Consider the following 25,399-nt stretch of genomic DNA (forward strand, 5'->3'; position numbering starts at 1 on the left):
AAACTATTCAATGTTGTAGAATTAAGAAAATGACTATTTAGGGCTTTTATAAATAAAATAAATGAAATATTACCAAAAGAAAACAAAAATAAAATATTTAGATTATACAATGATACCATATGGAAGAAAAAAAAAAACACATACTAATTCAACACTTTTTACAGAAAATATTATATGATATAAGTGTAAGAAATGCATAGCATAGCCTGACAGTGGAGACACACACAGTGGTGACAGCACTGTCTGGGTTTACTGGTTACAGAATCCCCAAGGATCATTCTGCCAGTTTCCCTTAAATACCCAGACCAGAACGAGAGAGTTGTAAATATTTACTTACTACACACATATTTTTTAGATTTGCTGGGCCTACTCTTGTGCCCCAAAGGGTCACTCCTGGTCTTACCTGATATTGACCTCACAAGAAGATGTTGCTTTATTGCTAAGACCTGAGAAAGAGCTCTGGAAGAAGAGATAAGAATGGGCCAGAGGGATTCGATTCAAATTAGCAAGCTTTACTGTTTTATTACAGGTTAGAAACACATCCTTACAATTTCATTGGCATATTGGCAATGTTTGCATATTGACAGAAGTTGAACTGATGTCTAAGAGTGGTGACGTTGTCCAAGATACAAGAAAAAATATTTTAGAATAGCGCAAAATATGATTATACAAACTATAAACAAAAAGCTAAAGCAAAATGAATATAAAAGGAGATAAACAAAATCCAACCTGGCACCCCTTGTGGTCATATGAGGAAGTTACAAATAGTTGTCACCTACATGCATGTATTCATACATATTTTTTTAATGAACATCTTATTTTTTATCTTCCTGAATTCCTTGGGCCTTTGATTTTGATCTTATATATATCAGGTTTTCACTGTTTGTCTGAATATCCTTGCTTAAAGAAATCTCATGAATTGAGAAATCAAAATTTCCCTGATCTTTTGACATATAAGAGGTCATTTAAAACATCCTATACATTTTTATTGAAACTAAGCTCAGAAAACGACTCGTTTTGGAATTTGTGACATGATGATGTAATAGTGCGACGAAAGACCGCCTCTGCGGGAGAAAATCAACTCCTACTTCTACATCATCGCCTCTTTAGCTCCGCCCACCGATTCACACACGTCATGTAGTAAATTCGAGAGATGTTAACACCGGATTACTCGCCTCTGAGGAGTATACAAGACAGTCTGCATTGCCAAGTTGTGGAAAAACAGTCTTTGCATTGCCATCCTTGTGATCCTAAACTTAAGTAAGTGTAGGTTAACTTTATTTGTAACTAAATATTTGTAGTATTTACAAATTTAGCGGGGATGTTGAAAGATATTTTACCCAATTGACTCTAACATATCAACTGAGAGTTTCAAAGAGAAGGTCAAAATCAGTATAGAAAATAGATTATACTTCTACATTAGGATGTTTTGTGATGTAAAAGTCTTGATAACATTATAAGGGGACTTCAGAGAACATTAAAAAATGCAGTTCATGAGCCCTTTAATACTAGGATCAGATATTCCCATAGAGTTCCTGTGACTGGTCCACACTGAGCTGTACATTCCCATAGACTGCATGTACTTGTCTCTTTGGGACTTCAGGTCTGTTGATGGGTTTCATCGGAGTGCTCTTGTCTGTGTTAGGAATGTCATTCCCATACACACTCTCTTCCTGCATCAAGAAACAAAAGTGCACTAGTAAAATGTCTGCTGGGTCATTGCAAACGTAATTTTTTAAGGTCAGTGAGCGACTTACACAATCTTTGGCATCACTCTTCTGTTCATCTCTGCTTTCATTAAGCTTGTTGACAGGCGTCACACTGCCTATGGAAATAACAAAAAAAAAAAAGGTTTAAAAAATATATTGGTCAAATCTTTCTATTGTTTTAATTATGCTGATAGTAGACGTGGCTTGTTTATTTGTACCTGTACTTGCTGACGTCTTGACTTTTTTCCTGTACTGATGAACAGCGATCAATCCAGCTACAAGTATGATCCCTGCTATGACCACACCACCAACAGCATATAGTGTGTATCCTGTGTTCCAGGATGCTGAGGAAGAGATAGAATTATATTTTTGTATCATTAAAGTCATAGATAGTCGTCATCTGCATAATTTCCCTATAATTAAAGGAGCATTGCCTTTTACTTATGTACTGTAAAAGATTGCCAGGATTTTACAGTATTAAAGAGTATTATTTTACAAAAAAATAATGTAGTCAGAAATGTATTGTGAAATTGAAGCATGCTGCGTCATTTTCTTACGAACTACTGTTAATCAACAGCGCAATGATGCTGACATCACAGTAATTTACTGCTCTTGTTTTACTGGGAATTCACATTATAATAATATCTTTAACCAAGAAACTGTACGAAATTATATTGTTTAGTGCTGTTATTGTTTTGAAGTCACCATAATGGTGATTCATGTTCCTTCTGCTTTGGATCTTGAACCTTGTATGTACATATTCACATTTGTGATGTAGCCAAGTCATAATTGTGACAAATGTAACACTTAGAAAAAAAAATGACAAGTTAAAATATGAAATAAGCTAATTGGATTATTATAAGTTTGCCAAGCTATACTGTCATTATCATTATTGCAGCATTTAGATTCACCAATATTTTATTTCAGTCTAATAACTATGGATTCATATTTCACAGTAGTAAAGCAGTTACATTAAAAAATATGTACCTAATGATGCTCAGACGCCAATACTCAACATACAAAACACAATAATGGTGACACTCAGCAAAAAAATAATAATAAAAAAGATAAATTCTCAGATTACATTACAATAATAAACAAACAACACAAACTGCTAAAAATAAAACAACAATAAGTTCCGCAGCACAGATAAAACCAACAAGTATAACAAAATCTCCACAGCATAATCTATTCATGCCGCACTGCATGCTGGGTAACTTCATAGTATGCACTGTAGAAATACGGTGTGATATTGTTTACAGTACTTTTTGTTTTACAATACTGTACACTCATAGTAAAGCCTTTTTTTTACAGTAAAATTTTACAAACTTGCAAAAGTGGCATAGTAGTAAAGTACTGTAGATTTTACAAGAAATTTCCAAGAGTGCAGATAGATAGAAGAGAAGTCCTGTGGAATTACTGTGAAAGTAATGCTATTATTAACCTGGAATAATTTCACACCAACATTTTTGAACAAGTAAAGTAGATCTGTGAATGTGTCTTATTTCAGGCTGACGTTTGTGAATAGAAATAAACCTCTAATGAGGTTATTACCTGTTGCTGAGGGCGAGAGTGTGAGGGCATCAGGGCTTGCTGTGGTGGATGGACTTTCTGAAAGTGCTGTTGGTGTAGTTGTGTGTAAATCTGTGGAAGTATGTATGTCTTTGTGTGGTTGTGTGGATGTGGTGATGCTTTCGTTTGGATCTGTGTGTGAAAAAAACACACATTAACATTGGGAAAAAGAGAGATACTGCAAAAAAACATAATTTTGACATCCCATATCCAGCCCACATGTGGAAAGAGGATCCGACCCACATCTGGCACATGTGGAAAGATCTGCACTCCACATCTAGCACATGTGGAAAGATGATCTGGCCCACATCTGGCACATGTAGAACGACGACTGCTCTCATGTCTTACCGCAGGACAGCAAATGTGAGTAAATTCTGTCATCTTTGCAGGATGGTGATATGAAGAGTGTGTAAAGTCACATATTTTAGCTACTGTGTTAAAATGAACAGCACATAACAGGCACAATACCGTAATAAACATGAATATATTTTGCCACAATATGCGTCACATGACTAAACTTACGTCATCGTTTTCAATTACCTCCGGTTTCACAGTCCACAATGCAAAGACGGCATTTTCAAAAACCTTTTTTTATGTATTTATAAAAATGCTGTCTCAGAAATAAAAGTTCACACGTGGCCGGCTATTTTCATAAACGGACATTTCACCCTCTTCGTTTTCAAAAATAACATTGTGCACACCTGTCAGTTTTCAGAAAAGTGTTTGTTTACACGAACCCGTGTATATGTCGTCAAGAGCATGCCAAACCTGTAGGTGGCAGTGTAACGAGAAGCTCAAGCCCACGTTAGCCAATCAGAATCCTGAAAATAACAACAACAGCAACTAATCACTTCCTCTTACTGTGACGTCGGCTGCCTAATAGGGCGCTCATGACGTCAAGCATTTTCTGGCCCATAATGAGACGTTTGATAATCTAAAACGCCACTTCTCCCGGTTGAAACGGCAACACATAACCAGCGTTATCAGAAATCTCCACTTATGTTTTTAGAAATAAGAGTTTTCTGGGATAAAAACTGGGTTTTCGTGTAAATGAGAGGCCAAACCGCAGGGAAATATCTGCGTCTTCCCTATCTTGAAAGATGCGTTTTCAAACGAGAACGTATTATTGTGCAGAAGGCCAAAGACTGCATTTGGATCCTCAACCTTCGTGTCTCGGAGCGGAATATAATACCCCCTCATTACTGTGTGAATTTTCTATTTTTTAGGACCACACTACCTTTTTGAATCATGCAAATCTTTTTTGTGTGTGTTCATATATAGCAAGTGCCATAAAAGTCACCAAGTGTTATACCATTCTGATGAAGTAAAAACATTTTAAAGATCAAAATGTAACATGATTGGTTAAAAGTGCCCAAAAAGCACCAGGGGGTTAAGATCGTGTCTGTTTGCTTTGTTGCGTGTTTGAGTATAATATTAACATGTCGATGAGGATTTTTCAACTTCATTCAAATGAAACCATACCTTTAGATACTGTTAGATGGACTTTCTGAAATGTGTCTGGTCCAGTTCTCTGCACTCCACACCAGTAAATCCCAGAGTCGGACTCCTGTAGATCAGTGATGTTCACGGTGAAGGTTCCTGTCCCAGAATCCTCTAGTGTGTATCTCCCTTCAGGTGATCGGTCAGATTTAACTAAAATATCTCTGTCTTCACATGGATCTCTGCAGAAATACTTTATGTTGTTTGAAGCCCATTTATGAGAACAAGAAATGATGATGTGTTTCCCACTGTGTCCATGTAACTCAGTTCCATCCGTTGCTGAATCCCTAAATCCTGATAAATGAAATAAAATGTCATTAGGTCTCTAAAAAAATCTAACATATTGTGTGATTTAAGAGTCTACCTGGAAAACATGGGTTTTAAATATCTGTTGTCTAATATCTATGTAAATATCAAATTTTTAAGATCTAAAACAAGGAAATGTTATGTTGTAAAAATAATCAAAAATATATCAGATTTTGCACTATTTCTTGGTGACTAATCGAATGTTGGTACATGAGTGCCATTTATGTGAATCTTTGTACAAATGGTAAAATTGTCTTCCACTGAAGCTTTTTGGCACATCTAAGATCATGCTCGAGAACATCAGGAGGTTTTGTTCATGTAATCTCCAGTGCTGTTGCCATCAAAGTAAAAAGAGAATTCATACGGGAATTCATACGAGAGTCCCTGGAGACGAAAAAGGTGATTGTCGCGTTTGCAAGGCGCCCTTATACTTCCGGGTTGCACGTTAATGAAGTCATGGGCTGTCGCCGGTCAACAGGATTGCTGTGATTGATGATTTCAGACTCCTGTCATGCCTGAGGTGTTCCCCAAATCCGTAAGTCGACGCAGTGCGAGTTCCCTTTCGAAAGGGAACACTATTGTGCCTCAAATAACGTATTATCTTCATCTGTCGTCTCTGTTACCCCTTTTCAACCAAGGCAGTGCTGGTTCAGATGGACCCAGAGCCTAGTTTCAAATCACTTCTTTGGCTTTCGACACCCAAAGCACCAGCTCCGAACCAGAAAAGTGGTAGGGATCCCCCGGTATGAAGACATGTATAGCTTCATATAACGTAAATTATGTCTCTTATTTAAATATGTAGTAGAAAACCCATGAAAATGTATGTTAATTTAAAAAATCAACATAGTTTTTGGACTATGGGGGGTGCCATTTGTTATGTACACACAGTACATTCTGCGTCGATGACGACAAATGGTTGCACTCGGTGAGCTACTGGCGCTTATTTCTATAGTATTTGGCTTTTTACTGCAACAAAATACACAACTCAGAAAATAAAATACTGATACGATACCACATTGTGTGGCTTTTGGTTGTCATTTTCAGTCAAAAGGCAATAGAAGCAATGTAAGAGTACTTTCCTAGCAATAATAGGATGAGAAAAGCATGAAGATACCTGTGGACGATTTTTTTTTAAATAAAAACCCGCTTCTTTTTTCTCTCCACTTTTGCCTTGATGTCTTTGAGTCTTTTAGTAGACCACAGCTACTCGAATAGCTTACAAACGGCTGAAACAAGAAACGTTAGATGCCATCAGTTAGGATGTCGACATGCCGACGCTAATCATGACTCGCGGCCGCTAGAGAAGTTCCTTAGCGCGGATTTCCCTCGATATCTGGGGCGTTTACACTCCTTGTGTGGAAAAAGTCATGGTACAGCATTTGGTTTAAACCTATCCATCGCCACCTGTAAGCTCTTTCAGTAGCTGTGGTCTCATGTCAGTATTTTATTTTCAGAGTTGTCTAATTCGAGATGTATTGTGGTAAAAATAGCAACAGATAGCGCTAGTAGCTCACGGTGTGCAACCATTTTACGTCATCAGAATAATGGCGCCTCTTATAGTTCAAAATAAAACGATGTGATTTTTTTCTACTACATATTTCAGTAAGAGGCATAATTTTTGTTATTTTAAGCCATGCATGACTTAATACCCAGGGATCCCTTTAAGTAGCACCAAAACATTGCTAGGCTAGAAGTAAGAACCGCTTGCGTCTGGGGTTACCACCAACAAGAGGAACAGAAACTTGTGGCCGACATTTTTTAAATAGCAGTTAATCGAGTTAATAGCAGCTCGATTGAAATATCTGTCTATGCAAGTTACGGCGAGCTGCACGAACATGTTGGATTCGTCGTGTTTGGATGCCGATGTAGGTTCGCGAAGCCATGAGCATCAATAGTAACGCAACGACCGCCATTGTTGATGGAAGGCTTGTTCGAGATGCACCGGAGCAGCGGGGACCGACCGGAGCTGCGGGAGTGTTTGGAGAACATACGACTGCTTGTGCTTTTGGATCGCTTTCGCAGTGTCATTTTGAAGTCATGCGGCGAGAAGCCGAACCATTTTGAACAAACCTGGTGTGTTTGGCACTGCCACGCTAGCGTTGCTCGGCAACATGAGATACAGTGACGTAGTACCTGGCTCGGTTGTGGCTCTCTACTCTAGCCTGTGGAAAGGCAAACCGATTCTTAGAAAGCTCGTCAGTTGAACCAACTCTGAACCGGTAATAGCTCTATCTCTGAACAAACACCTGGTTCCTGCTGGTGGAAAAGGGGTATGTGTGTGGAGGAGCTATCTGAGTCCTTTTGCCTCTGACAGAGAGCAGACGAGATGACAAGAGATTATTATGTAAATCGTGTGTCAAAAATAAGCGAAGTTCTGCCCATATATCGTGATAAGTCGATATAGCATTTATCACGACAGGCCTACATGTAATGAGAAGCATTGACACTGGCTGCATTGAAGTCCAATTTTGTATGCCCTGGATCTGCAAAATTCCCTTTCACTTGGAAATACGTCACAACACTGGAGAAAAGTCGTTTGTAACTTAGGGCAGTTTCCCACATAGCAACATTTTGACATCCCAGATCCGGCCCACATCTGCAGCGTGGAATGGCGGCACTCGGGCGGCTCACTCACAGTGTCTTGCTGTGTAGCCCCGCCAGTGACTTCCGTGACTTCGCACTAGTCCTGATTCACAGCTATATATTAAATCGCAAATATGTTCTGATTTGTTGGGGTTTACTTTATTGCATTATGCAATGTGGATAGACAAAATAAGTGAAGTACTTACTAATGTTCTAGTCAAATTTATGCTCTTTTAATCTTTTATGCACTTTAGACACTGAGAGAATGATCGCTGCTTCCTCTGTTTTTCACACTTGCCACGTGTGTATTCATTACCCTTGAACATAGAGATCGGTTTTGTGTTTGCTGTTAGTGAGAATGTTCAGAATTTGTGCTGAAAAGCTGAATCCAGATCAGTATTTTAAACTGGACCATTCGTGTTGATATAATACACGGTTTGCATGCACTTTAAAAGTTTGATTTCAGTCAAACAAAAACTAAATTTTTTTTTTTTTTTTTTTTTTTTATAAAATAAAATGCGATGGCAGTTCAATTTTTGGATTACAGACCTAATTGATGTGATCTGTTCAGCATGTATAGTACTAAATATGTGCACTTACTTGCTCTGAAATACAGGTGATTTGCAATGAGTTTAAACTTAGAACTGTGCATTTCCTTATTGTGCAACTTTGACCGAACTCTAGAACGAAAGTCAAAATATGAAACAAAAACTGACCTGACAGAAAGATCCAGATCCACAGCACATGAAAGGTCTTCATTGTCATCAGTGCTCTCGAGTCTCCAGGCTATACTGTGAAGTGCAGCTGATTCTTTATTCGTCATGACTCAAATACTGCATCCTAAAATGTCAGAGATGCTTTAAATAGAGACATGTCTTCCTCTTGTTTTCACACTTCATGTGTGCATGTTAACCATTTTGCACACAGGTTCATTATGTCTTGGTGCTTGCTTTGTAATTTAAAAAAGTTTTTTTGGATATTGGGAACGCCTGAAGAGCGTACACGAGTACATACTAATCCTTATTGTTTGAATAAGACATTCAGCAGTCCAACAACCCAAAGGTATATTTTATTACACAATGACAAAACCATGTTAAGACATGAAACTTCAACTTTTTACAGCAAACACACATTTAACAGTCTATGATGCTGATATGAGCATGTTGAAGAGTAGGTTTTGGAAAATTCACCGTGTCATAGGTTACTTTGTTTCTGGCCCAATAGTTGTGCGTGATCCGCAATCTTTAGCATGTATGCTAATGGCTGCATATGAAACTGACTCTACCCAATCAGAACTGGGCTTTGGGGTTTGTTTGCAGCTGGTCTCTGTGGTGATGGTGGAGTATAGGGGAGGATCTTGGATTTGATTGGCTGCAGGAATTTGATTGACAGTAGAAGAAATGGTGATGTTTGTGATCTCCTCATAATCACCAGCAGTCTGTGGATTCAGTGATGATTTATTATAATGTGAATAAAGAAACAAACATATTACTTTTTTTGTATTACAGATATGAGAATATCGGGACATTTCATTGTACATTAATTTAATACATTAATTTAAACACTGTACAGTCAAATGACACAACGAGTGATATTTTTTTAACTATTTAAATATATTAAGTCAGTACACCACAGTATATATCAGTAAATAAATATGATACACAAATGTCCACTAGAGGGCAGTATCTGTATATTCCCTCATTACATTGAGATCATGTGTTCCTTTCAATTTGGAGTTGCTTGTACACTGGAAAAAGTGCACATGCGTGTCATTAGTAGGGTGACCACCATCAAACAAACCAAATGTGGGACGATTACTAAGTTTGTGTGGGACAATGTGGGACATGTTACCAACACTAAAAAATAACCTGAAACTGTTATATAATGTCTATCTAACTTAATAAAAAACATTTTTATTCTGCCTTTCAGCTGATTAAAATACTTTGTTCTTTAGTCCCTTCCAGAAAACACCATTACATTACAATGTAGCCTAACATAACACTTTATTTTACATGTCATTTAAGTTCAACATCACTGAGCCCAAAGGCAGCAGGCATCATGCAGATAATTATTTTTGAAACAGTTCTGACCAAGTCCAACTAAAATCCAACAAAATAAATAAAGATCAAATAAAATAAAAAACAACATAAAATTTGTTAATTGACAGTCTTATATATTAAGAATCTATTAAACCAAAAACTTTTATATTTTTAGAAAGGATGTGAATTAGAACAACCACAACAGGCAATAAGTTCTAGTTCTAAATGTTAAATTCACATTTTAATTTACCGAATTATCCATTTGTTTTCTGACAAGGGAACACATGGAACGAATCACCGCTCCACATTTTGATTGACAGCCGACACAACCTACTAGTGACCATGTTTACTCCTTTCATTTCAACCATTGGATAGGATTTTAAAAACGGCTGTTGTATAGAGAGCCTAAGTCCCTCCCCTTCCGGTCGACCACCATGGGACCTTATTTCGGAAAAATATTGTATGGTAGTCAATGGCGAGAGACAACAAATATTTTGATCTCGTTTGAATTGTGCCCTGAATTACACATATGATGTTTGTCAATTTAAAAGATACATTTTAAAGTCAAGAAAGTCGCAGTTTGATGTAAAACTGTTGAGGTATAAGACTGTGAAAATACGTAATTACAAAGACTACAAACCCAGAAGGCGCACATGCGACGTCATACCTTTTCTCTCAATGAATGAAGCTAACTTTACTGAAGCTAACGTCTGTCATTTTTTCTATAGTCTTACATTATAATCCTAACGTTACGCCGTCATGCCTGACTCGTGTTTTGAGCCAGAATACACACATACGAGCAACGGATCTTGTGACGTAGGCTACATAGTGCGAGACGAGAGATGTAGTTCATCGAGCGATTTTCACATACAACTAAACGTTACTCTTCTGTTTTATGACAAACTGCGACTTTCTTGACTTTCATATTTACCTTTTAAATTGACAAACATCATATGTGTAGTTCAGGGGACAGTTCAGACGGAATAAAAAGATAAGTTATCTCTCGCCATTGACTTCCATACATATTTTTTCCGAAATAAGGTCCCATGAGCCGGAAGCGGAGGGGCGGGACTTAGGCTCTCTATTTGCACTTCTGACGAAGCGCTGTTAAATATAGGTGAAAAACTACGGCACAAAAAGAATAAATAAAATGCTTTCTTAAAAAGGCAAAAGATCGCATGCACGTTTTCTTAATATGATCATTAAAAACCAACAGACTGATGGAAATGCGGGACATTTTCTCAATATGCGACGTGCGGGACAAGGGGTGAAAATGCTGTGCGGTACAACGCAAAGCGGGACGGGTGGTCACCCTAGTCATTAGTTTAAATAACTTTTTATACTTGATCTGACTTAATAAATTCAATTTTCTGGCTTGTCGCTGGTCTAAATTGTGCAATAGAATTGAACGATACTTCAAGTTGGATTTCCAACTTGGAAACTAGTGAAAATCCAACTCTTTTTGCCCAAATGTGTGAATCACATGAACATGACAGAACTCATGCAAGGAGTTAATTTGTAACACTGTTGGTAAACATTCACTTTTATTCAAATAAAATGCAACAATGAATCAACACTTCCACATTGCATGATGAAAAACTTGTTTGCAAGGATGGGTTTGCTAGCATTACATAGAATTGTTGACAGCCAATTAAAAAGCTGATGGTTGCACTGCTATTTTGATTTCTCGTGCTATATTTAATTTTCTGAGCTTTGTGCAATGGAATGCCTTTACGGTGTTTGGATGAAGCACATCATTTCAAAATGAGAGAATTTCTAAGTGCGTGTGCTTTTCAAAGAATCATATAAGAAAAGAAAAGAAAAAAACACCCAAACTATTGTAAATGCACATAAAAGCTATAAACATGTTTCTGCCTTACCTCTGTGGGACATGGGGTGCCTTGGATTTTAGCATCAACTTAAATTGGAAACAGGGAAACACTTTAGTAGATAGATAATAGGCTAGATTGTGTTTAAGAAAAATTCAGTTTATTTGTACTTACCATTGGAACTGTGTGACTTTCTTATGTGCTTTTTCCATATACAGAGAACCACCCCAGATATAATCACCATCACAGACAGAGTGACGGCTGTGAACATCAGAGAACCTAAAACACAGAGACAGTGTGTGTAAACTGAGCCAGACGTGTCCAATACTGCTCCTTGAGGGTCACTATCCTGCAGAGTTTCCAATTAAACACACCTGAACCAGCTAGCAGGTTCTTAGCAGAGCCCGTCTACGGAGAGCCTGGCCACTCCCTATTAAGTCCTATTGTACCGAATTTTGGTTGTAGTTCCACCAGAGTGCAAAATTAATGGGAGTCTATGGAGCTAAACGACTAAATTTGTCTCTTTCACCCGATTGCCATTGAGAAATCTCAGATTTGATTGTAGGTTTTGCAAGTTCAACATGGGTTATAGGTTCGAAAGTTGCATGAACAATGTCCTTTCGATTTCTTACAGGTTGAGTTGTTGTTGCCCATAACACGCTAGCTTTCTGCTAATGAACGCTGATTGGTCAGTGAACGACTGATTACGACCAGAGATACCGCTTGATGGCATCGTGGCATCCGAAGCGGGACCAGAATGTCTCAAGCAAAAACTCTTCTAGCACGTGTGTTTACCTGTGTCAGTGTGTTGTGTGTTTACCTGTGTCCGCTGTGTTGTGTTTAGCTGTGTCAGCGGTGTTGTCGATGCCTCGAGAGAAAAGAAAGCGCAGAGTGCAGATACCAAATTAAGTGACTGAAGGATTGCCGTAAAGCAGTATCTCTGGTCGTACGATGTGTATGACGTCATTGACATTTTAAAGCAAATAGGTGACTCTAAAAAAATCTAACACCCATCAATGTGTAATTTCTTTGCATCTCCTTTCAAATACAACATTCAAATTACTAGGCAAAAAAATTATATCCTGAGAAAAGTGGATTTTGAGGGGTATAGCTCCATAGACCTCCATTCATTCTGCACTTGTCCTGTGAGCGCCCTCATATGGAACCAGAGTGGAACTGCAACCAGTTCAGAAGCCGGAAGTTTACTGAGAGTGGCAGTTCTCCCCATATTAGACATTCTCTGGTCTCATGCTACGGTTCCAGACAACTTGCATTTCTGATTTTTCCCATCTCCTACTTCGATATAACGCCCGAAATGCCACTTGAAGTCAGACATTCGACCTGTGAACTCAGGGCAAATCGATCAACTCCAATCTCAGCGACCTCGTTCCTTTTATGTGTCATTGCATTGATTGAATCATTACAGATTAACATTGTTTATGCCACTAGCCGTGTTTCCACTGTCGTGATCGGAAGGTGTGTTGAGGAAAGTTGCCGCTGAACTCTGCAGGACAGTGGCCAATCAGGAGCAGGAATGAACACGCCTGCTTTAACGTCACGTGATTGTCGAAACAAAACCTGTGTATATGGTTTTGTGTGTTAAATGCTGGGTTTTGTGTGTATTCTGGGGTAGACATGATTGTCTTGTCAAGCACATTGTATAGTAAATAAGAGAGTGACTCACCAGATTGTGTGCTTGCATAAACTGCTGGTGTAGATGAAACAACAGGACTTTGAAATTCTTTAAATGTAAAAAGAGGAACAACATCATACCCCGATATGTTCAGATAAATCGATAAATACACATCGTGATTATCTCAGTGTTACCTGTTGAAGATGTGTTGGTCATGATGTCATCAGGGGATTGAGATGTCAGGAATGAACTCATTGTTACGGTGGATTGAGAATCCAAACTTGCCTCTGGTTTAGGAGATACAGTGCTATGCATAAGTTTAGACACCAATGCTAAAGTTGACTAAAAAGAGGAATAAAAAATCATATTTTGGAAATTGAACTTAATGCCTTAATTTAAAAAAATAGGAAAAATTCAACCTTTAAGGACACCAATTTTCTTTGTGAATGAATAATGTATCGTAAATAAATAAATGTTCTTCCTTAAAATACAGGGTGCATAAGTTTGGACACCCCTATGTTAAATTCCCATAGAGGCAGGCAGATTTATATTTTTAAAGGCCAGTTACTTCATGGATCCAGGATACTCTGCATCCTGATAAAGTTCCCTTGGCCTTTGGGATTAAAATGGCCCCACATCATCACATAGCCTTCACCATATCTAGAGATTGGCATGGAGTACTTTCCATAAGATCATCTCTCAATGCAAATCAAACCAGCTATTAGGCTAACTGAAATAAAACCATGCAAATCTCTAGGTATGGTGAAGGCTATGTGATGATGTGGGGATATTTTAATCCCAAAGGCCAAGGGAACTTTATCAGGATGCAGAGTATCCTGGATCCATGAAGTAACTGGCCTTTAAAAATATAAATCTGCCTGCCTCTATGGCAGTGGTTCTCAATTCCAGTCCTCGCGCCCCACTGCTCTGAACATTTTGTATGTCTCCCTTATTTAACACACCTGAATCAGATCATCAGCTCGTTGGAGAGACTCCACGCAGCAAAATCCCCAGAGTTAAATTAACTCTGCTCAGATAACATTTGGTCCCTCTCTACAGAGAGTTAAAATAACTCTGAATCAGAGTTAAAGTTAATGAGATACTTAAGTGATTAATTAAGTGATGATTGGGCATTAATGATGAACACCTGCTGTCAACAAGCAGAATCACTGAAGGAAAGAGACACTCAAGAACTACAACTGACTTCCAGCCACAGCAAGATCTCAGGAGAGGAGGATTAAATAACTCCACAAACAGCATTACCAACCTCACTTATTACTAACCAGACTGACTTTATTTCTGTCATACGTCTACAGAAGGAATTAACAGAGGTGTAGATGTTGAGGATTTATTGAATTTTTTTGGTTACCATTCTGGAGACCAGTGTTTCCTTTAGTTGGGCAGTTTTACTCTTTATTTTTTTTGTGTGAGTTTGTGGTTTTTGTAACTGGTTTTACCAAAACATGTAAATTGTTACAAAGAAAGCCAGAAACAAAGATGATCAGGTGATATAGTTTTCAATTGTAAAAAGTAGAGTTATGCACTTCTCTCATCACTGTCCAAAAGTGTTTTTCGGATATTAGTAGATTATTTTCAGAATGAAACTCGCTGCAGATTAGATGATCTGAATTTAGAATTTTTAAAACACTTCTTAGGGATTTTTTTTTCTTGTAAGACACAGATGTCAAGAATCAGCATATGAATCTCAACAATGGTGACATGTTTCATGCTGCAATGCATCCTGGGAGCCGTGAGTTTTATACTATTGTGGCTCCCAGCATGCACTGCGGAATGAAACATGCCACCATTGCTGAGATTCATATGCTGATTCTTGATGTCTGTCTAAAAAAAAAAAATAATCCCTTAATGCATTTTAAAACTCTAAATTCAGATTGTCCGAGCTGTGGTAAGGGAGTATTGTTAGTGAATATAATCTATTAACATCAAATAACCACTGTTGGACAGTGATGAGATAAACACATTCTACTTTTTGTTGTTGAAAACTTTTTGCCTTTGTTCCTGGCATTCTTTGTAACAATTTACATGTTTTGGTAAAACCAGTTACAAAAACCACAAACTCACACAAAATAAATAAAGAGTAAAACTGCCCAACTAAAGGAAACACTGGTCTCCAGAATGGTAACCAAAAAAATTCAATAAATCCTCAACATCTACACCTCTGTTAATTCTCACTAAGACCTTCTGTAGACGTCTGACAGAAATAAAGTCAGTCTGGTTAGTAATAAGTGAGGTTGGTAATGCTGTTTGTGGAGTTGTTTAATCCTCCTCTCCTGAGATCTTGCTGTGGCTGGAAGTCAGTTGTAGTTCTTGAGTTTCTCTTTCCTTCAGTGATTCTGCTTGTTGACAGCAGGTGTTCATCATTAATGCCCAATCATCACTTAATTAATCACTTAAGTATCTCATTAACTTTAACTCTGATTCAGAGTTATTTTAACTCTGTAAAGAGGGACCAAATGTTATCTGAGCAGAGTTAATTTAACTCTGGGGATTTTGCTGCGTGGAGTCTCTCCAACGAGCTGATGATCTGATTCAGGTGTGTTAAATAAGGGAGACATACAAAATGTTCAGAGCAGTGGGGCGCGAGGACTGGAATTGAGAACCACTGCTCTATGGGAATTTAACATAGCGGTGTCCAAACTTATGCACCCTGTATTTTAAGGAAGAACATTTATTTATTTAGGATACATTATTCATTCACAAAGAAAATTGGTGTCCTTAAAGGTTGGATTTTTCCTATTTTTTTAAATTAAGGCATTAAGTTCAATTTCCAAAATATGATTTTTTATTCCTCTTTTTAGTCAACTTTAGCATGGGTGTCTAAACTTATGCATAGCACTGTATTATGTTAGTTTGCTTATGTTTGTGTATGTGTACAAGTTATTTACGTGTAGATGAGTATTTTTCACTTCAGTAAATTTACACCACATCATTCTAACCTGTAGGTATGGTGGTTTCAGAATCCAAACTTGCCCCTGGTTTAGGAGACATGTTTCAGTTTTTCCGGGTTTTTTTTGTGAAAGTGTGTGATAGTTATTAGTTATTAATAGTTATTTTACACTTCAGTAAATCTACACAAAATACAATACATAATTTTAACCTTTAGATACTGTTAGATGGACTTTCTGAAATGTGTCTGGTCCAGTTCTCTGCACTCCACACCAGTAAATCCCAGAGTCGGACTCCTGTAGATCAGTGATGGTCACGGTGAACGTTCCTGTCCCAGAATCCTCTAGTGTGTATCTCCCTTTAGGTGATCGGTCAGATTTAACTAAAATATCTCTGTCTTTACATGGATCTCTGCAGAAATACTTTTTGTTGTTTGAAGCCCATGTATGAGAACAAGAAATGATGATGTGTTTCCCACTGTGTCCATGTAACTCAGTTCCATCTGTTGGTGAAATCCCAATTCCTGCTGAATGCAATAAACCACATAACATGCCATACACCAGGGAGATGTCATTCTCAGTTTTATGCCTGATATTTTAATACTGAATTATTTTGATGAAGATCAGTGCATATAACATGTGGCATATGTGTGCTGTTGTAGGGACACAATATAGAGATAAAAAATAATTATTCTGATCTTTGATAAAACTGTCACATTTGATAGTTATTTGTACAAATACTTTATTTTGTCGACTCATTGACTTTCTAGCATTGCACTAGCGCCTATCATTAAACAAAATAATGTGTATTCATTTTTTTTTTACAAGCAATTGCATTTGCAGTGGAATCAATGAAATATGACAAAAATGACCAAATCACATTATCTATCAGAACAGCTTATAAGAAATCCTTTAGATTACACTGAAAATGTTGATAATCGTACACTATAAAAAATTGCGCTGTAAAATAACAGTAATCTACTGGCAGCTGTGGCAACTACCGTTATTATACAGCTCTCCTTTTTTACAGTTTGTTACTATAAAAATACAATGGAAGGTAACTCGTTTTTTTTGGGAAACCGATTGCTTCAAACAGTTCATAATATCAGTGTTACTCTGCTCATCTTTGACTGAATCACAGGCTTTACTCTCCAGCATAATGGTGACCCACAAAACTCATTAATTAAACTAAAAGATCTCTCCTGTATCATCTTGTGCAAAACACATAAACACTTCAGTTTAATATTTACTCTCTTTATCAGTTATTGACTTCGCATAACTTTTTTCTGTGAACTTGTACTAGTATTTCAGTGAAATTAACTTCTTTTGTATTGTAAATCTGACATAATATTGCTGTTTTTCCTTGATTTTACGGTAATCTACTGGCAGCTGGGATGCCAGTAAAATGCTGTTTTTCTACAGTTTTATGCCGTAAATTAATTTACAATTGATTACCGTTAAATTACACTTCACTCTGTTTTTTTTTAATTGACACATTTAAACCTTTAAACCCCACTGCAAGATCTTCAGTTTTAAATGAAAACTTGTGTGTCCACACTACAAGGTGTTGGAGTAACACTGAAGCAGTGTTGAAGTTAATTATATAATTCAGTGATTAATTAACTGATGATTGAGCATTAGTGATGAACACCTGACAAGGACAGAGGAACAACAAGAAGATAAAAAAAGTGAAACACAAGAACTACAACTTACTTCAGACACAGAAGACATTAAATCTCTGAAGATCTCAGCAGAGAAGGATTAAACAACTCTAAAAAATAGCATTACCAGCTTCACTTATTATTAACCAGATTGACTTAATTTATTTTTTCATACGTCTACTGAAATTCCTATTGAGAATTAACAGATGTTTAGATGTTGTTTTGTTTCATTACCATTATGGAGTTCAGTGTTTGCTTTAGTTGGGCTCCTGACCCTTGACTTTAACATTAGTTTTTATGTGGCTGCTTTAACTGTATAGAAGACACCATTGTTGTGACAGAAGCAAAGCCAACAAAAAAGAGATCAGGTGTTGCTGGTTGAATATTATGTCATCACTTAATGTTTGTGTCACTGATCTCAATCAGTTGATAATCACATATCAAAAATGTGTCTTTTTTTAATAAGCTGTAATTTTAGATTACTACACTGTGAAACTACAGAAGACCAAGCAGTGCTACGCTATCGGTTATGAAAGATTTTTAAACTCATCATTCATTAAAAAAGGTTTAACTATGGTTTCAGTTAGACACACACAGACATCAAGAATCAGCCAATGAATCTCAACAATGGTGACAATCAACAAAAAAGATAACATAAAATCTGAACATCACAGAATACGCTACTAAAAGTCAACACAAAACCAACAGCAAAAATAAAAGCAAAAATTACAAATTAAAGAAAATAACCAGACAATTCAGCTGGATAATTTATTCATGCTGCAATGCATGCTGGGAGTCATGGCTGATTTTTTTTGTACTATACTGGTACCCAACATGCATTGCAGCATAAAACGTATGATTGTCACCATTGTTGAGATTCATACTCCGATTTTTGATGTCTGTGTGTGTGTCAAGCTGATCTGGAAATTCAAAATGTTCTTAGTATAAACTCTTTTAAAATACTTCATATTTTGTAAACAGTAAATATCTGAAAAATCTCATTCTGTAAAATTACAATAACACCAAAATCAAAAATACAAAACATCAATAATAACATTTGACAACAAATTAAATCAGTTAATTGGGCCACTATTTGATGATTGAGACCATTAACAAACAGCCATAGTCATCTGATCCTGTATTCTTTCAGCTTTTTTGCCATAGCAAAAGTATTTTTACTACACAGCTACCGCAGCCAAAGAAAAACTAATGTTTAAAGGTCAATGGTCAAGAGCCCAACTAAAGCAAACACTAATCACCATCATGGTAACATCAAATGAAAATAAAATTACATCTAAACCTCTGCCAATCCTTCTCTGCTGAGATCTTCAGAGATTTCATGTCTTCTGTGGCTGAAGTAAGTTGTAGTTCTTGTGTTTCGCTTTTTTATCTTCTTGTTGTTCCTCTGTCCTTGTCAGGTGTTCATCACTAATGCTCAATCATCAGTTAATTAATCACTGAATTATATAATTAGCTTCAACACTGCTTTAGTGTTACTCCAACACCCTGTAGTGTGGACACACAAGTGTTCATTTAAAACTGAAGATTTTGCAGTGGGGTTTAAAGGGAAAAAAGTGTCAAAAAAGTGTCAAAAAAAAAAAACAGAGTGAAGTGTAATTTAACGGTAATCACCTGTAAATTAATTTACGACATAAAACTGTAGAAAAACAGCATTTTACTGGCAACTCAGCTGCCAGTAGATTACCGTAAAATCAAAGAAAAACAGCAATATTCTGTAAAATTTAACAGTCAGATTTACTATACAAAAGAAGTTAATTTCACTGAAATATTAGAAAAAGTTCATAGAAAAAAGTTATGCGAAGTCAATAACTGATTAAGAGAGTAAATATTAAACTGAAGTGTTTTATGTGTTTTGCACAAGATGATACAGGAGAGATGTTAGTTGAATTAATTAGTTTTGTGGGTCACCATTGTGCTGGAGAGTAGAGCCTGTGCTTCAGTCAAAGATGAGCAGAGTCAGTGTTGCAAGATTGGAAATGTCCAAGTATCGTACCAGAAGCTCAAAATTATCGTATTTTGAAGAAAATGAATGTACACAAGGAAAACATGAGCAGAACTCTGAATAATTTGCTTGGTTGGGTCCTTACCATAGACTGTAAAAAAAATAGGTCCTTACATGCGCTTCGTGAGGCACACACGCACACTAGCACACACGCAAGGTCTCTCGCTCTCGCTCCCTTTCTCTGCTGTGCGCGCGCTACACATGCGCGCTCTTGCTTGCTCGATCTAGATTTCGGGAGATTTTAACTAATTTGCGGGCAATTCTGAAATTATCGTACATTATGGGATTTTTTAAATTATTGATCGTACATCGTACAGAGGTCAAAATTATCGTACAAATACGATAATTATCGTACGTCTGGCAACACTGAGCAGAGTTAAACTGATGTTATGCTGCCGGTTGCTTTATTTAAAAGCAGTAACTGTAATTGCTGATGCAGTGACAATCTCCTTGCTAAGTACTTTAGCACATACATGTGTGCTACTGTTCGCTAACTGCGAACTACAAAGATTCTATTTAATGTCATGTTTTTAATTCCTTCACGATTACACATTAGGTGTTTGCAGTTTTACATTAAGAGAAATTAATTTTCAGTGGACTCAAAGTAAGTTCACTATACTATCAGTATAAATACTTGTTTTTAAACTTGAACCGTTTGAAGCAATTGGTTTCCCAGATGATATGAGTTACCTTCCATTGTATTTTTACAGTAACATACTGTAAAAAGGAGAGCTGTATATTAACAGTACTTTGCTGGCAACCACAGCTGCCAGTAGATTACTGTTATTTTACAGCGCAATTTTTTACAGTGATCAATAATGTTTCACTTTGTTCTCCTCTTTGTCCACTTAAAGGAGTCTTGAGTTCAGTTCTTTTAAAGAGGACTCGTGTGTGAAAACACCCTCTGTTTATTGTCACACTGTGCTTCACATCCGTTATATCTCACATAGCCTCATCACTTTGTTCATCCTGGTGCACTAGAACAACTTCACTAAAACACTCAAACATCTTTCCTCCCTTTTGTTTTGTTTTCAAAGTTTGCACAATTCGGAGGCTGCATCCTTCAAATTACACTTTTAAAACGTAAATATTCGGTTTCAACTTACTCAAATATCTAATGATACGAAATATACTCAAATATCTAATGAGTCGTTCAAATATTGAGACTTTCTCTTTATATGCCACAATATATATTTATATTCCTTATTATATATAGAAATGGACCACAGGGAACATATTTAGACAGTTTGTGAACCCTGTTTTGTTTTCAGACAATTTATTTTAACTTTCAAAAAAAGTCAAGTAGAAAGGTTACTGTCACTCAACAATGGCAGCTGTCACAGTTGCTAGGCAACAAGAACAATCCTCATAGGCTAGACCGTCCCATCTAACAACGTTCAGTCTGACCTTCACAGCCTTTGAAGGATGCAGCCTCTGAATTGGGACACAGCTTAAATCTCCTTTTAGAAATTTATTTCGGAGCTTAGAACAAGTTAATATTTCTATCATTAATGATTTATCTCATCTACCCGCGACCTAGTTTGGCTTCGGCCTACGCTCATTCTCGTGTGCTCTGTCTTGTCGTGTCAGCGTGCGGTTTCGAGTTCGCTCTGGCCACACGCTCTTCTGTCCCCGTGTGTTGTTGTGTCCTGTGTAGCACGCGGTTTTTGTTTACATCGGCCGCATGCTTTCATGTCATGTTTTGTTTTTACAAAAACAAAACATGACATGAATGACATGACATGAATGACATGAATGACATGAATGACATGACATGAATGACATGAATGACATGAATGACATGAATGACATGAATGACATGAATGACATGAATGACATGAATGACATCTTGTGTTGTGTAGCACGCAGCTTGTTTTTTCTGTGTGCTTTCTTGTTGTCATGTTCTGTGTGAACACACGGCTTATGAGTGCTCATGTCTCGTTTTGTGTGAGCACATGGCTGGTGATTTGTTTTACTGGCCATGTGCTTGTGTTTTAGGGTGCTTTCACACTGGCAGTTTAGTTCGGAATGGGCCACGGTTCGCATAAAAAATCGCTAATGTGAACGCTGTCATGCGGAGCCGGGTGCACACTTGGGTACCGAACACGAGACTACCTATAGGTGGCGCTCTGAGTTCGGTTGCTCCCAAACCGTGCCGTGGTCCGCGTGAATGTGAAAGCAACACGGACTTGAAAGCATAGCGCATGGAATCAGGGCAACACATTTGGAAATCCACTGTCTCCTCAAAAGAGTTTGTTTGCAAGCAGCAGAACCACCTTATGCGACACACACACAGTAAACCTCCCAGATAGCAAACAAACTCCAGAACGGATCCGCCGTGGAGGTACCACAGACTCCGGGGCGGATCCTCAAAACGAGTCCGGAACGGAGTCCACTTGCACAGCGCAACGAATCTGGAACAGATAAGGATTGCGGATCCAGACCAGATCCCTACCTGTATCTGCTGATAAAGCAGCTTATCCGCCGTGGATCCGATCTGGACCCGTTTATGAAGCAGCGCGGATCCGCCGCGGACCCGATCTGGACCAGTTTATTTAGTGGGTCATTTGGTCTGGAAACCTTTCAGATCTCTCATTCAAAACAAGCAATCTGGCCAAAACTAGCTACAGAAATATTTCAAATCTGACCCTGATAGCAATAGACTCCGGGGCGGATCCGCCCTCAAGCCGCCAGGTCCGCTGTTCTCTCAGACTCAATTCGGCGATGAGCACAGAATATGCCCCGCCTTCGGACAGCGCACTGTCAACCCGCGGACTCGCAACAGACGCTGGGCGGATTCGCTGACCGAACGCGCCTATTTTCAACTGTCGCCATCACTGAATCATTCTCCGCACGGACCGCAGCAAACGAGCCCAGTGTGAAAGCCCCCTTAGTCATATTTGTTGTAAATTACACGGCTTATCATGTGTGTTTCCTTGTGCCGTGTGCTCTCCTGTCGATTGTCTAGCTCTGCACATCTTGTTACCTGATTATTTTTTAATTTGCCCAACCTGTCCTCCCTCATTACCTGCCTTGTTTGCTCCCTATTTATTATCTTTTTATTTGCAGTCCTGTGCTGGATCTCATATGTTTCCCTGCAGTGTGGTTCAGTCCAAGTCAAGTCAAGTCAAGTCAAGTCAATTTTATTATCATTTAAAGCCCATCAAGTCTGCACCTGAGTCCTCGCTCCTTCCATCACACCCAAACCTGGCAGTTAGCTTATAAAAATACATCTGTTCATCGTTAGTTCAGGTCCATGGCTTTAAAGTCAGCATGAAATCAAAATTGACCCTATTTACTTTGTTAGCGGATATTACTTATATTAGTGTTGTGGTCAACAATTAATCCATGCAAGTTAATACACAGAAAAAGATTGTTTGCTGTGGTTATCTTTAATCAAAGTCTGAAAAGTTACTTTCGGGTCTGGAATTGTTCTTTTTCTGATGACGTAGGTTTGATGGCTTGGGTTGCTTAAACGCTTAACCCTCAAACCGTTACTCTGCTATGAGCGAGAGATGGAGAGGAGGAGCGCTAAAGTAAAACCCTATTCAATGTTCTGTTTCACTCGGAAATGCGTCACCACACTTGAGAAAAGTCGTTTGCAACTTCCGGTTCACGTGGACTTTAAATTTAGTATCAGTTATTTCATCTCATGATGTCTTTTGAGAAATGTACATTCTGATTGATTGTGTCTATTGACTATACATGAACACTCATGAAGCATAAAGGTGATGATACAGAGGGCAACTTTTTGAGCAATGTTGCCATCAATGGGCAACCAGATGATACACAGCGCCCACAACCGATCTAAATTATCCAGAAATGTAATGCCCATTTTCAATGGGAAAGTGCCCAAGTAACAATTGCTCGGCAAGGTTGCCCAACAACATTGCTCAAAAAGTTGCCCTGTATATCATCACATTAAGGGTAACAATCCAGCAACTGTTTTTAGAAACCATCCTAAAGACAATGTGACAAAACAACAATGTCTATATAGAGAAAACTCACCTGACAGACAGATCCAGATCCCAAGAACATAGAAGGACTTCATTTTTAAAGTTTAACCCTGTTATATTTCAGCAAGACCTTGTTCAAGTCACTCTTAGCAGGCTTGAGGGCTCTTACTGGTGTCGTTGGAAAAATGCTTGCCTAAATGTAGTTTTTTTTTAAAGCACCCCAGTTACAAGAATCTACTTCCTCTTTTTTTTGAACACTTGTTTGTGTAGACAAATATTTTCACACAGTTCTGAGCTCAGTTTCTGCTTCTGGTCATGATTGTTTGTGAATGAGATTTGAGCTGGGCAATCTGATCCAAGATCAGTGTAAAATAGCAAGACGTGCATTAATGTCAGCACGTCCGTGGACCACAGAAGAGTGCTTGGCGTAAAAATAGCGTTAGCTTGGTCTCTTTTGTCTTTGCTGGTGGCTTCCTTAACTACAGCATCTGACTGCAAATAGCATTATTTCTCTATTGACAGCCATTCAAAAATATCTGCATTTTTGCAAACATTTAGTTTCATTATAGTAGATGTTTTGAAGGCTTATAAAGGTTAGGAATGGACTTATTTTCTTCCCTGTCTGTTGCATTTGATATCTTTGGACACAAGGGTTTGTGTTCTTGCAATGCCATCAGTCAGTGTTGTCATTTTCATGCGGCTCTATAGCCATTAGTCATGTGACTTAGTTCTGTTTTTTGTCATTTTGAGAAACTCTAATTTAAAAGTAAGTGTGTGTGTGTGTGTGTGTGTGTGTGTGTGTGTGTGTGTGTGTGTGTGTGTGATCTAAACCCTTGAGCATGTTCATACTGATGGTAAACATAATGGCTACTTCTATTTTGTTCCTGTAAGAGCATGTTGGCAGTATTAACACTCTCACAGATAAGATATCAGTTTGTGGTGGTTGGCAGTTGTTGTGGATTACATTTTGAGTGGTTTTGAAAAAAAAAACTTTTTTCCCCCTCATATACTGTTCAGAAATGGTGTTAATGTCCAGAAAAATTGTCCTGCCACACTTGTTTCAGGCTTGTAATGTAGAACATGTTGAGTGTTCGAGGTTGAGGATAGGGGAGTGCATTTTTTTTATATATTTCCATGGATAGCATCTCCCTGGCTAGTGTTGAAGTACAGGTTCTGATAGACTGGATCTGATTGGCTCTTGTCATTTGACTTGATACTGGATTTATAAATAGCGGCGTAGGGTCTGTCATCAGGAGCGTTCGCATGAACACCGATGGCCTGCATCACAAACACAAACTGTTATTCAATTGCTAATCATCCGTTGAAATGGTTTATAAAGTAAGCAGAAGTTGTGTGTTTGTGTTCGGATCTTATGATGTTCCCGTGTGCCACTTTCCTCCTCGCTGTGACGCTCATTGTATATAGATCTAGCTGTAAAAAACACGGACAATCCCAGTTTTCAGCACCTGTGTATCATAGAGGACTTTTTGGTCATAACATTTTTATTTACATATAGAATAACAAAGAAAATGGGAACAGTTTGCATAACCTATAGACAAACACTCTCCAAGCTCCTCTCCCCAGCTTTTAAAAGCAGTTTTTAATAAGCAGGAAAAATTTCCGACTATAAATAAATACCCATTTAAATGCTTATGATGTTTGCATTGTAAGAATGTACAGGG

General features: G+C 37.8%; 2 protein-coding genes across 2 annotated transcripts; both read right to left on the reverse strand.

Annotated features, from left to right (window-relative positions):
• Positions 1-550: 550 nt before the first annotated feature.
• Positions 551-8,481, reverse strand: LOC307000549 (uncharacterized protein). Its single transcript, XM_079616191.1, has 6 exons — positions 8,387-8,481; positions 4,764-5,075; positions 3,264-3,413; positions 1,928-2,053; positions 1,758-1,825; positions 551-1,673 (listed from the first exon to the last, which is right to left on the reverse strand). The coding sequence occupies exons 1-6, from the start codon at positions 8,433-8,435 to the stop codon at positions 1,515-1,517; spliced, it is 864 nt and encodes a 287-aa protein (XP_079472317.1). The 5' UTR covers positions 8,436-8,481; the 3' UTR covers positions 551-1,514.
• Positions 8,482-8,718: 237 nt separating this feature from the next.
• On the reverse strand, positions 8,719-17,235 carry LOC307000550 (uncharacterized protein; the record flags this gene model as incomplete). Its single annotated transcript, XM_079616192.1, has 8 exons — positions 8,719-9,108; positions 11,590-11,627; positions 11,713-11,817; positions 13,223-13,279; positions 13,366-13,458; positions 16,129-16,164; positions 16,290-16,601; positions 17,193-17,235. 8 exons carry the CDS (start codon positions 17,233-17,235, stop codon positions 8,872-8,874), a joined length of 921 nt encoding a protein of 306 aa, XP_079472318.1. The 3' UTR covers positions 8,719-8,871.
• Between the last annotated feature and the right edge of the window lie 8,164 nt (positions 17,236-25,399).

This window comes from Phoxinus phoxinus (assembly GCF_949152265.1).
Source record: "Phoxinus phoxinus genome assembly, chromosome: 6".
NCBI lineage: Eukaryota > Metazoa > Chordata > Actinopteri > Cypriniformes > Leuciscidae > Phoxinus > Phoxinus phoxinus.

What these genes read in the sequence shown, in the direction of transcription:
- LOC307000549 (XM_079616191.1), bottom strand. Translation starts at nt 8,435, where the DNA reads ATGACAATGAAGACCTTTCATGTGCTGTGGATCTGGATCTTTCTGTCA. An exon ending in CCATCTAACAGTATCTAAAG is followed by an intron (nt 3,414 to 4,763) that starts GTATGGTTTCAT and finishes TTTCACACACAG; the next exon opens with ATCCAAACGAAAGCATCACC. An exon ending in ACTCTCGCCCTCAGCAACAG is followed by an intron (nt 2,054 to 3,263) that starts GTAATAACCTCA and finishes TCTCTTCCTCAG; the next exon opens with CATCCTGGAACACAGGATAC.